A 14,139-nucleotide genomic window follows, 5' to 3' on the forward strand; every position below is an offset into this window, starting at 1 on the left:
CTCACCCAAAAGACAGAAGAAATAGCTTTTGCTACTGAAAGTATCACAGAGAAATACACAATACATATCAAGTTCTTTCCAACTAATCTGCTTAGAGATTATAAAAAAAAAATCAGAGTAAATTAAATTGAATGGAGCTTATTATAAAAAGAAAATATACACTTCTGTTCAGTGACACTTACTAAACAGTATAATTAGAGACTACTGCTGGGGTAGTAGCGTGAAAAAAAATCACATGCACCAGTGCTTTTACAAATTACACCTTTTCAGTAATTCAATCTGAGCAGATCTGGTAAACTCATCAGGATTCTGAAGAACATCCCAGGCCCTGCTACCTTGCTGCTGTGAGTTCAATCAGTAGTTTGACTATAGCATTTAGGATGTTCTACTGAGAAAGGGCTTTTGTAACACAGGATTAACACCTTAGTAAGAATTTTATATGGAAATGCATTAAATGTGCAAGAGTATTATCTGAAGTCAGTGGTAAGGCCTAAATGCCAGCTAAAATTAGGTACTGAACATTATGAAATAATGTAAGTTTTACACAATTGTTACACAGATAGAATTAGATCAAAAGCAAATAATAGCAAGGTAGATAAAAAGCTCCTTCAAAGAGCACAGATGTTTTCCTCCTTAAAATATAACAGCAGAATCACCACTGGAACAATTGTGAAAACAGGTAAAACCCAATTACAACAGAATATGCAATAAGTTCTGAATCATGTGCCTTACTAAAAATAACATTTAAAGTAGTGTTAGACAGCAAAACTGTAAGAAACTCAAACTGTTAATCCTGTTTGGCAACATATCCACAGCAGTGCAAAATAAAAGACCACTTTAGGTCATCCACTCCTTTCAGGCCTGATAAAAACAAAAAGACCCAGAATTCTAAATAATCCTAACCAGTTCAATGCAAAGCACGACCACATGCTGTGAGTTACATTTCACAGAAGGCAGCACCATTGAAGTACAAAATTATTCTCCTTTGACTTGCAAACCTACTTCCCTGTTTGTGAAGCATGATGAAAGACACTGGAAAAAGGGACTCCAAAAGAGAGGAATCCCATGAGGCACATCCACAGCCTCTCACTGAGCTGCCATCCTCATGAGGGTTGTGTGTTCCTGTGTGCAGTTGCAGTGCCTGACAAACAATATCCACTGCAGAGTGGTGACCTTTTGTAGGCCAGACAAAATCAGCTACTCACGAGGCCATAGTTTCATCTGTGGCTTCAATAAACCTGCAGCAGAACTGTGCTGATACTGACATTCATTGCTGTGAACAAATTTAAATTACTCAAATGAAAACAAATCTGTCCTAAAAGCTTGCCAGCTAGCTTGGGGACAAGAATTTGTCTCTCATTTTAAGCAACGCTGAGAATTGTTAATGAGCAGGAAATGCTCAAATACCCAGGTGTACCAGTACCAGTGTGACACTTCAAAACTGTTCCCAAAAACTGGTAGAAGCATGCATGAGGATCTCCACAGCCAGGCAGCCAGTGCCTGCTGGGCTCACCAAATAAGTTATACCTGGCAGTCATCACCCAGGAACTAATACAGATCCCCAAAGCTGTGCCAGCTCTTTGGAAGGTTATTGCAGGCCATAAGTACTCCAGAAATTTTGCTCCTTAAGCTGTTGCTGAACATTTTCAGGAGATTTAATTCCATCCCTCTCCTATCATGGGGATTCTGTTTGAGTATCAAAGCTGCTTCAGGGACTATCTGCCCATTTTTTAGCTGCTTCTCTGAGTGCTTCTCTTATGTTCTGTGGGAGAGTCACACAGGGAAAAGTGAGGAGCTCGACCTATCAGATTACTCTACAAATGCACAAACCAATTCCTTGTCTTATCTCATTCCAGTTCTTTCAATACCCCCAGCAAAAACACACAAAACTTGACACTTCACAGAAAAGTGTACTGTCCTTTCAATGTCACTCTTCAATAGGCTATTTCCCAAGAGATATAAATTTCTAGCCTGCAGCAGACCCCTCACTGGAAAAAGTTACCAGCACATTACCTGTCCACAGTCACAGTCTGCATCCCCATCCCAGCTTCAGCCTAACTGGAAAAGACAGGGCTTTCTTAGCTTTCCTTGTGAATAATTTGTAACTCTGTGACAGAGATGCTGAACCGACAGCAAATTCAGCCCCTAAAGGCTAAGGAAAAATGTTTCATTTTGATATTTTCTCTTCTACTCGACAGGAATCACAAAGAAGGAGTCGGGCCGTTCAGGCACATGGGAAATGCTGCTGTCACGAGAGAAGGCAGGCTGGGATGGCAGAAACGAGCTGGTGACGGCCAAGGACACCAAGCAAGCAGCTCCTGAGGTGCATTCTCCTGGACTGTCACCCCAGTTTCTCTCTCCAAAGGCTCAGGAGGTCAGTGCGCTCAAATCGAGAATTTGTAACTAATCTCAGCTGAGAGTCCCCCACTCCTCTCCCAGCAGCAGCCCTGCGTGCATCCCCCCAGGCTGTACAGGAAAGGTGGGACTGAGCAGTTTGCCCCTCGTTTGGTGAACAATTGACCGAGCACCTCAGCTAAGCACGGGAGATGGTCCACAGAGAGATGTCGGCACTCCCACAGAGTTTGCTCAGTTATCAGATCAAGAGTTTTTAAAATTAGCCCCTCCTTCACCCTATAAGAAAAAATTTAATTGCCGTGATTTCCCCCTTTTCATCCCCTCCATCTCCCAAGCAGAATATAAAAGCTCCTACCCAGTCCTGTGTTTACCATCATCCCCATCAGAAGGAACGAGAGAGATATTTCTGGATTTTATCTGGGAATAAACACAGCAGGGCAGTTTGTGTTAGTTACTAGATTTTGGGACTGATTTTTTCGTTTATTTGACTAAACTTCGATGACTAGTATGAGTCAAGTCAGGATGTCCAGCGCCCCAGTGTGTTTCTCTAGAACAAACCTCATTTGAGCTGCTGGCATAAAGAGCAACAAGGATTTGTGGGACGTCAGTGTCTTCTGATTACAAACAATAGCCAGGGAGGCTCCTCGAGATAAGCAGTGAGGAGGGGTTCTGTGTGCCCAGGGCTTCAAACCCAGCACGCAGCAGGGTCTGGAGAGTTCGTGACAGAAATGGGACTTGGCAAAATCAACGCTGCAGTGCTGAACGCCCCTTGCTTCTCATCTACTGCCCAGCAAACAAGTGGTTGTGGATTTAAAAGGAAAAACCTCAGAAGTGTAATATATGTTATGGAGTAATTCGTGCTTCTGTAAAATATACATGAAATAAGATGTGCTTGTACGAAAGAGTCTTAAAGTTTTAAAACCACAAGCTGCAGCCGGGGAACGATTGCCACAGCTAGCAGCAGAAAGAAAGAGCTCATTTACAAACGAAAAAACGTGGCTGCGTGTGGAGATGGGCCCTTTCCCGGACAACCCTGGAGACACCCGAGCGATGAATACTCGAGGAGTATCTACGATCAAAATCGAGTCGTCAGGGTCGTGCATTCCAATACCAGCCCAAGCACAGAGAAAAGGAACCACACGAATATGTGAAGCAACGAGAACAGGAGAAACTCTGCCGCAGACGGAAAAAACTGTGTAAAAGTAACCGGACAGAGACAACGTGGCTGAACAGAGGGAGTTCGGGTCAGTGCTCGGGCTCGGCGCTGTCCCTTTGATTGTGGCTATCGGAGACCGAATCTCGGTCGCGAAATAAAAACCTATTTTTTTGATTATTAATTTGGCTTTATCATTTATTACCTACAACAAAAGCGTCGAGTCATTATTCTCATGAGTCTGAAAACTCATTCCCAGCACTTTTTGTGTAGCACAACCAAGGATAAAGATACTGCAGGATAAGTGACTCCCATCTCTGACACCCGGTACACCCAGGTATTTATGACATTTCACCAGATGCTGCTATTGCTACATGCACAGGAAATGTTTCCTAGGAACCACATTGCTCGGTTCCAAACATCCCAGCCTTTAGTCAGGAAACATAAAAAACCCAAGCGGCTTGAATGTCTCATTATTGCAAACAGTTACAAGAGAGCAGGTAGATTAAAAATGCAGTCAAATCTCTCTATGTAAAATACAGACAGAAATCTGATGCCAATAGCTTCATTTTTAAAATATGGTAATTTCTTCTAAAAATCCAAACCCCAAGAAAACATAGGCCCTTGCATTGTAGTTGTGTAACTTGCTACTTGCTTTTCTACAGCAAAATATATATAAGAAATGGGAGAAAAGTAATCCAGAGCAGAAAACGGCCACAATTATGACTTTTGAAAGAGAAGGCATAGAATATATAATTTTAAATCAGAAAATTACCTAAATAAAGACACTCAAATAGATTTTTTTTTCAGTTAAGCTTCCAGAAATTCAACTAAAATAATGAAAATGTCACTTCCACATTGATTGTCTGAAAAAGTGAAATTCACAAAGTCAAGTGAGAGAATTCTGACTTGTAAGAAACCCCTTTGGCTGTTACTGCAGCAAGATGCAGGATAATAGGGGAAATAATCTAATTAATTTACCGAAGTAACTTACATTTATATTTAACTAGCCATCCCGTGCATCAGAAAATAGGATACTGGGAACAAGGAGGTAAAAAACAATGGAGTCAAGTTCTCTAAATCATCCCCAGGAGACCAGCAATAACATATAAATTTTTCATCAGTGATATAAAACTTAACTATAGTAAGAGATAACCATTACCAACATACCTATAGATGTTACTGCCTTTTAGATGGAGACCAACAAACCACTCTTGTTCCTTATAACACCTCTCCTGGACTGAGTTAAGAGGTCAGCAGGTTAATTTGTGATTAGGGAAGATGAACTCCAGCTGACATCACCAGATGTTACCAGTTCGGTGAAGTTATCAGAGTGCCCAAGAAATGACTGATGAGAGAAATTTTATAGCCAGAAAATGGGGCTGCAACAAGGAGTGGCTATTCTATACAAATTATTGGGAAAGAAGGGTAAATACCAGAAACAGGGTAAAAAAAGTGATTTAAGTTAAGACAGTGTTAAGAAATAATAAAGAGGTTGAGCTGGCTAAGGATAACACAGGCTAGATATCAGATATTTTCCTGTTAAACGTTTTGAAACATATATTGAAGAATTCCTCAGTCTTCCAAATGTTGGCAATTTCTTTTGCTTCAAGAACAAGTGCAGTTTTGAATTCTTTCTTGAAGAATTACTAGTTAGCTTCAACAAAAAGCTTTTGTGAGCCAATATCCAGTTCTGCTTGAAATGAAGTAAAACGCACTTCTAGCTAAATTGAATTAAGATATATGAATGAATACGAATTAAGAATATGAATTAAGATATTATTCATCCCTAGACAGGATTGCAGAGCTACAGTTAGGGAAAAGTAAAAATAAACATCTCAAATTGACAGGTATGAAATTCCCTACAAACCTTTGGAAACCCGAGTGAAAAGAGATTTGTTTGCACCTCACCAAGTACCTAGCAGTTACTAGGGAGCCGAACAGCTGAATGCCTCCACTGCTGCTCGTAGCTCCAGGGCAGGGCACTCTTCCTCCAGAAAATCCCACTCCGGCTTGAGGAACTTGCCTCTATTTGCACTAAGATTTCCCAGAGACAAAAGACTCCCTCCCCCTCCTCCCCAGGATCAGGGCTCCTGCCTGTCTCGGATTACACCTCCATGGGAAAGGGCTGGCAAAGGAGGCACCACAGGCCAAGCTCCAGCCCTGCCCTGCGCTCTGCTTACAGCCACTTGCACAGTTGTTCCTGTTCTGCACAGCTCTGCATCCTCTCATTCACCCCGCAAAATCCTTGCCAGACAAGGGAAGGGCACAGCTTGCTTTGGAACTCGGTGCTCACAGAGGGATCTGGTGTCCAATTCAGTGTGCTATTTAGAGACTTTTTTCCTCGTTCTTAAGATTCCAGGTTGCATTAGAATAATATTTTTTCCAACTGTCTTCATTGAAAATAAGACCTCAAATGGATTAATCTTCTTTTTCTTTAAAGGGTGAAGTAGGTAACAAAATTAATTAACTGCTCAGAACATCATCTGCACAGCTACCTCTTATCAATTCTACATATTGAGCCACTGCTGCCCAAAAGTCACACTATACAAATTCTGCTTTTGTCCATGGATCACCAGTATTGTACATTGCATGGCTCCACAAGTCCCCTTTTGTACTGTCCATCACTACATGCTCAAAGTACAAGACTGAAAATGCCGACTGCACATTCTTTACAAACATATTACTGCATCCCATGGATGGCCTGAGAATTCTAGATATGCTGCCATCCCTATGTGCCCCAGTACTAAGAGTCACTTATTTTTCCTCTCCTTGTTATAATGAAAACATCACCATTCCCCTCAAAGAAAACAAGAAAAAAAAAGTTAAAAAACTAGTTCTTAGCTTGATTTCAGGAAGAATGCTAAGACAGAAAAATCAGGTTCAATAGTGGTAAGCAGCTGATCTGTATTTTCATCTGTTTAGTCACATTTATGGCTTTCTTATACCAGAGGGAATACTCGACAAAGGCAACATTTTCTCCATTTACCCCGAGGTTGCTTCCACAAACTCTTTCCCAAGACTTCACAACTTGCAACATGAATGTTCTAATAGCTAGATTAAATGTTAATGAAGTATTTAACTCACCTGAATAGCACTTCAATGAAACAAGGCATGAGGAGAGAAGCTGAAAAGGAAAGTCTTTTATGGGAGATGTAGACTACCTCTTGTGAAACAGGCAGGAGTCCTTCCCGCTGCTTAAGAGAACTTCCATAGCTCTGTTGTTAGTGTCCAAGCTGGAAGTGTAACAGGCATCTACCCAATACCTGGAGGGAAAATCACCTTCTCTCCTTCAGCCTGTGCTCTGCACACATGCACTGGGCTGTCCTACAGCAAAGCAGCTTGCTCTGTGGGACAACTGTGACTGCAAGGTGCTTCTGTCTCCAGCTGCTCATTTCTGCTACACGTGTGGCAACAAGTTCTGCTTTTTTAGATCTGATCTGCTGGCTACCATCCAGCCTTGCTGAAAAGGGACCAAAAATGAAGGCTGCAATTCTTCAGCTGTCTCTGCCCCTTGCATGATAAAACAGGAATGTAACTGGATGACTCTGTGTCAGGAAAACTAAAAAGATTTAAGCAATACAGGGAATAAAACCCCACTGAAACTCAAACAAATCCTGTATATCACCAAAAAAAAAAAAGTTGCAACAAAATAATAATGCAAATTAGAACTTGAAAAATACCTGCTGAAAAGCAGAGTGGGGAGATTTCAGACTGGGCTTCCTAGAGGTTTTTCCTCCTCCCCACTCCTCCCCTCTATGCAGCTGCTTGTGATGGAACGTGAAGAGCCACTCAGTCAACAGCATCCTTGCACCTGTGTCCCTCAGCAGGCTGAGGGGAGAATAACCTGGGAATCAATTTCCTATCAGAACACCTGGCATTGGGAATCTCTCACCTTGGCTGGAATCCAGCTCAGGAAATTTCTACAAATATCAAACTGCAGCATGCAACAAACAAATCCATCCAGCAGCATTATTCTGCTGTCTTTTTTAAGAGAATAAAGAGAGCTGAACTAATATTTGACTACATACAGCTTGCAACATTATTAAATCAAACCTGCAAAGGTTCTGATTCTTACACCTACTGTGGGGCACCTGATCCAAATCCTCAAACCAGTTAGAATTCACTCCTTAGAGACAACTTTAAACCAGCAGGATACAAGAAATCATTAAAAGCAGCATCACATTTTCAAGACAAGTTCAGGTATTAGATACCTAGAAATTAAAGAGCAACATTCCAAAACACAATTACAAGGCTACCAGACACACAATGTCAGGTGAGATTTGGTGTGTTCCAAAGCTCTAGTTCATACTCTGTATGGTGATGCTGTGGATTATATAGAGGATGAATAAATAAGGGAAATTTGTTTTACTTGAAAGCATTATTGTTATTAGAGCTTTTTACTATAACCACTTTTGTGCAATACATCAATGAAATTCAGTATGCAGAAACATAAAAGCTTGTTGGGAAAATGCTGGCAGCTCCAGCTGAGAGAAAGTATCCACTATTTATGGCATCTTTATTGTCACACTCCATGGCAATATTCAAGTCCCAGCTGAACTTTGGCCTGACCCAGTTCTGCTTTCTGAAGGTACCAGAGAGTGTAAGTGTAATGACTGTGCTACCTACACATTTAGCAATCTATTGCTGGCTGCAAGACTCAGTCACTCAAAATGAGTTATTTTATATTTTATATTTTATATTTTAAAATATAAAACTGCACTGAACAAATGCATTCAAGGTAAGAACCTGACCTGGGTACACAAACAATACAGAAAAGCAAGAAAAAACCCACATTTTGTACACATTCCTGACAAAATAATCAGTGAAAGGTAACTGTTACGTAAGTCCAAACATATTCACATAGCATATTACTTAGCAGAAAGATGGACTGGAAGCCATTCCTCTCTCAAAGCAGTTAAACATTGAAAAAGAAGTTCTGTTAAAGGACTATGCTTTATAATGACAGATACTGAAAGAACTCAACTGTAAAAGCTGGATCTGTGGAAACCCCCAGACACCAGAGAGAGAATTCAGATTTCTCCTTTGAACACTCAGGGCATTCCAGAGGGAGGCAGAGGACACTGGACAAACCAAGAACTGGAAGTCATTCTGCAGTCCTGGAGTCCTCCTGCAGCAGTGCCCGGGCATGATGGGCTCAGGCACGGGGTGAGCCAAGCAAAGCCTGGGTGTCTCCATCATGGCACAACGTGCAGCAGGGCTGGCATGAACCCCCAGCACTGCAGAAACCTGGCAACACCCGAGCGTGGCCAGTTTTTGGGCAGCACTGAACTGCAGGCGTGTGTCTTCTCACTGCCCTAGCAAAGCAAAGGGGCCTCAAGAGAGCCATGGTACCCCCTAGGTCAGTTCCTGCATGCAGCATCTGCATCTTTCTTCCCAGCCTCATCCACGGGCCCAAATGTAATTTTGGAAGGGTTGAACTCATTAATTTGCCCTCATTAGACAAAATAGCAAAGGGGAGAGAAATAAGTCTATAAACAGAGATCATATTCCATTTATGGGCCTGCTGTAGCAGGGCTTTCTCTACAGAACAAAGCAGTCCAAGGTTTACGACTTCCTATAGAGCATCTGTGATGAATTAAGGAGTCCAAACAAGTGGGATGCCAAGGCTCACTTTCAGCAGCCTTTTGCCAGTAACTGGCCAAGCAACTAACTAACAACTAACCAGTAACTAACAAACAACTCAGAAGTGCAAAGACCATAAGGTGGGAAATGTGGACATGAAATACAAAAACTTTGTTCATAAATCAAAACAGACAAAAGATTGATTATGCAAAACTCCATTATAAAACTCCATACTCTACTCAATTTTCCTTTGAATTAGTTCTATATCTGGGAATAATCCTAAGAAGCTTTAGCTAATACACAGCATCAATGTGGGTCATACACAGGAGTTTGTGCTGTTTGGCCCAGCAAGACACGCAGTCTGTAAAGGTGCCTGCTCTCCCTCAGATTATTTGTTCTTCAGGAGATTGGTTAAACTCTGTGTAGGTTGTAAAAGTTTTCCTTGGCTTCTTTCCATTATTCTTTGCCCCATTTAATTTCCTTTCCAACATAAATGCAGACTGTACATAGTATCTGAAACACTGTTACATCAAATCAATATAGAGAAAGATTACAGTCATTCTAACAAATACTCTTTTTCTTAAATATTGTAAAAATCTGTATCACTCTAGGAAATGTCTCACAGGGCCCCTCACTGAGGAACGAGATGGAGGCCTGCTTGTTTTAACAACTGCTTTTAGCTAAGCAGTTTAAGGTAAAAATACCCAAGCAAAATATTTCAGACGTTTCAGTGTGCCTAAAATGTTATCTTAAATTCTAGACTTATGTTCTTGTATGTTCACACGTACTGCAGAAATTCAGGAACAAAGTATTTCAGATGCAATTCTTTCAAGTCCATTTACATAAATGGTGTTTAACGTCAAAAATTAAACATGCTGTCAACAATCTGTACAAAGGTAAAGGTGAAAAATATAATTTGATTACAAAAGAATTTAACACCATCTGTACACCACAGATAATGCTTTTCATAAGATAAATTTATCACCATCCTCATTCAATCATTCTGAGATGTTATCCCTCAATTTCTAAAACATGTATTTTCTGTGTACTTATATACAATTAGTGTTTTTTTATTTCCTACTCGACTGTGAACAGTTCAGGTATTATACAATGACTCAAATGAGGTGAATGAGGGGGAAGCTTATGCATGTTACTTGAATGAGAGATATTTCACTTGTCTAGCTCCAAAAGAGCCAAGAAAGGTAAGTGATAAAAGCACCAGCTTAGACTCTTTTGAACATAAATTCAGGCATTTTAATGTGTATCTTATTAAAGCTACATGAGTTTCCATGTAGGTTATTCATACATATTATGGCACTTAAGACTTTCCTAACAGGTATTTAGTTACCTAGGGCATCTAGGCTAAAAAAGAAAACATCTGCTAAAATTAACCATTTCTGTAAGAAAACACTTCTGTCCCAACTTTCAAACTCCTTAATTTTCCTGAAAGTTGCACCAAAATACAACTGTTGGTATTTCACATTCTTTGAGCAAGTTGTCTTTGACAAGGAAGTCACATGAACTTGTTTCATCTCTAGGGATTTGTGACACAAAGAAAGGTCACCTTACCCGTCCTCAACAAACCAAGTTGTGTCCCACTCCTTTGTAATTACAATATGCAGTACAGTTACTTGTGGATCCATTTTTTTGCTGGCCTAAAGCCTTAGCAGTAATTACCCACTTTGGCAGTCCAAATTTAACCCAAGGCAGCTTTTTCTCCGTGTAAGGCATTATTCTGACATCTGCTGGCCTGGCATCCAACCGTGTGTCTTAATATACTGCATTTGTTATTAAAAAGGAGTATATATATTAATCCAAAGATAAGAACAATTTAGTGACACAAATGACACACATTTAAAACAGGCCCGTGTATTTTCATATAAATCTCACAACTCTACCAGCATTTTGGTAGGTTTCTATTGCTTTCTTAACTCATCCGAACTGCTGTATATTACAAAGCTTTAATACAAGCAGCTTTGGGAACAAAAGTTATATTTGGAAGGGAAAAAAGTTGTGACAAGTGAAAACAAAACAAAACAAAAAAAAAAAATCCAGGAAGCTGTTTTTTAAAAAAAACTTTACTTGTAAAATTAAGCAGCATGCTACTTTGTGATTTGTATTTGAATTTAAAAAGACTAATTAGACCAAAATAAAGACAAAAACAAAAAAAATGGCAAGTCTATAAATAATGAAAATTTTGATTTCACTAGACTTCAATGAAAAACATCTGGTAATTAAATACTTGCTACTGTTTGTTACATTGATGAACTTTATTAGGGTTAAAACTATAACAAAGTTCATCCTAAAACTTTTCGCAATGCAAAATTATTTTCACTCGAGGAGTGTCTCAACTTGAATGCTAAGAATTACAGGCAATCTTCTGGAGCAGACACATTCATAAAACTTTATACATCTTTTGGAACTAAGATATTTATACTACTAAAATCAAACATGCATCACTTCCCATACATTCTGGTATCATGATTTATATTACATTATGTAACATCATTCTTCTAAACAGCAGCAGTTTATCATACGTTTGCTCCATTTTCTTTGGATTTCTGATCTTTATCTTCGTTCTTCACAATGTCCTTCAAAAGGAAAAAGGGAGAGGATGAGAGAACTGTACAAGCTGTATTTCTCATGCAAACTGTAAAGCAGCATGAGACACAGATACTGTTTGTATCTCTAAAATACTATGTGAACTGGTATCCTATTCAGTTTAGTTATAACCAATTCCAGTATCTTCCTGAAAAACTGGGGGGTAGAAATGCTCTGGGTTTTGCTTAAAACTCATTTTACTGAGACTGAAATAGTTGAATTCTACCTTGAAAAAGTACTCTTGACCAGTCAAACAGAGGAGCAGATTTCGACTGCTCCTGGGATGGACAAGATGAGGACAGGAAAACATTCGTAAGTTTGAGATCTACATGAACATTTATACCTTTTTAAAAACACTGAAACACTGAAGTCAGAAACAGATGTTGCAGGTTAAGAAAAAACACATTTAATTTGCTACCTTTAAATAATCAAACATTGAGCTTCTTCTCTATATGTGTTAAGACACTCCTGCCCTGAATTCATGTCAAAATTGTTTTTATATTTGTTTGTTTCAATAATAGTCTACAGAATTTTGCCTACAATAATAAAAAAATGGAATTAAATTATACTAACCTGTTTGAGAACACTCTGTATTTCATCCATAACAGTAGCTAAATTTTTGATTGTCTTATTCAGCTGACCTTCGAATAGCAATTTTTTATCATCTGAGGTCTTCAAATTTTCTTGCAGTTGGCCAAGGTCCTTTTTTACTTCTTTTAGCTCCGCAGATAGACTTTTGTTAGAATTCTCCAGTTGTAGTATAGTCTTTTCATCCTCATCTTAGGAAGGGAACAAATGAAAATGTCAAGTCACTTCCAATGCTGTGTACTTTGCATCTTAATATTCTATTTGTGTGCAACACTATAATACTAATTTTTAAAGAACATTAAAAACCGAATCAAATTACCAATTTGATAATATTTAATTCTGACTACATTTGAAGTCTTGCATTCCACTTAAATAAAATTTACACCACAAATATTACCCAAATTGATATTTTTACTTAAGAAGTCTCAGTGCCTTGCACCCCTGTAAGCTGCCTTCAAAGCAACATCCTACCTGTTTTTTCTTCTAGTAGCTGCAGCTTTTGCTCTATCTCTGCCCGCACCCTTTCGCTCTTCTCCAGCTTCTGCAGGAGGCTGCCCACGTCCACCATGGCTCCGTTGTACACGATGAGCCCCACGTTCTCCTCCACGGCCTTGCACTCCTGCTTCACCGCGGGCGACGGCAGCAGCAGCCGGTTCCCTGCGGGGTCACAGCCCGGGAACAAGCACAGCGTCACCCTGCTGACAGCCTCACACGCTCAGGGGAACAATCAGAGACCCAGGTGTGCTGGGCTGTGCCCAGTAACCACAGCATCACCCTGCTGACAGCCTCACACACTCCTGAGAGGAACACAAACACAGACCCAAGGCTGTGGGTCTGTCCCTCACACCTCTCTCCTTCCCCTAACCCCAATTCTCCCCCCTGCCAAAAAGCAGCATTCTCTTTCAAGACATCATTCTATGCCTCTTTCCTGCAGGAATTTGTCTCCAAAACTCAGGCTCCTTTCTACTCCCTGCAGTTCTGAGGTTTCTGACCTCAAAACTAGTAACATGGAACGATGTTCATCAATACTGAACATTAACGTCTGTCCTCTTTCCTGTTTCAAGATATTAATATTTACCCTAGAGTTGCAACAATATATACTGGAAGCACAAAAAACCCTGTTACTTTTGAACATTGATGAACATTACAATGTTCATCAATACTGAACATGAATCTCTGTCCCCTTTCCTGGTCCAAGATATTAAGATTAGGGTTGCAACATTACGTGTTGGAAGCACAAAAAACCCTGTTACTTTTCAGCTGCTGAAGATTTACTTTTCCAAACTGGCTCAATTAATTTCTGCAAGAAATCAAGTACCTCAGAACTCTCATTATCACACAGAAATAACTCTCTGGAAGTATATGGGAAAAAAAAAATACCACCTAACATATCTTCCTGTAGCTCTTCAGACTCCTCTTGGTTTTCTTCATCTTTAGAAGTATCTGTTAGTCTTCTGTAAAAGCAAGACTCTCGAAGCACTACTTTATTAAGCAGCTTCTTGACCTACAACACATGGAAAAAAATAATGGTGTTATTTAATATCCAAACATCCTGTTACCTAAACAAGAATGGTTTAGCTTGGAAAACTTAAAAGAAATTGTATAACTTTTTGAACTTTAACATACTGGGGCTTAAAAGGCAAATGAACTAGGAAAAGAATAAATACAATTTAGAGACAAAAGATACATATACAGTATGGGCATATTATAAGCTGCAAACTTCACCTTTTCACTCCCAGTCAATTTACAAAGCATTAAACTCTTATTTCATTGTAAATATGAAGTGGCTGCATAAAAATAAGAGATCAGGTATGTAAGTAAAGCTTTTAGAAGCTAAATTACATTTCTCCCACTTA

General features: G+C 39.7%; 1 protein-coding gene across 4 annotated transcripts in view; it reads right to left on the reverse strand.

Moving 5' to 3' along the window:
• Positions 1–8,168: 8,168 nt before the first annotated feature.
• CCAR1 (cell division cycle and apoptosis regulator 1) overlaps positions 8,169–14,139 on the reverse strand; it is a 29,284-nt gene continuing 23,313 nt past the window's right edge. For all 4 annotated transcript variants that reach the window (XM_021529068.3, XM_021529067.3, XM_021529066.3 and 1 more), the window contains 4 exons: positions 13,667–13,787; positions 12,755–12,940; positions 12,269–12,474; positions 8,169–11,685 (listed from right to left, as the gene is read on the reverse strand). In XM_021529068.3, the coding sequence (XP_021384743.2) occupies positions 11,626–11,685; positions 12,269–12,474; positions 12,755–12,940; positions 13,667–13,787 (573 nt within the window). In that variant the 3' untranslated portion in view covers positions 8,169–11,625. The remainder of the gene's footprint in view (positions 11,686–12,268; positions 12,475–12,754; positions 12,941–13,666; positions 13,788–14,139) is intronic.

Source organism: Lonchura striata, chromosome 7 (assembly GCF_046129695.1).
Source record: "Lonchura striata isolate bLonStr1 chromosome 7, bLonStr1.mat, whole genome shotgun sequence".
NCBI lineage: Eukaryota > Metazoa > Chordata > Aves > Passeriformes > Estrildidae > Lonchura > Lonchura striata.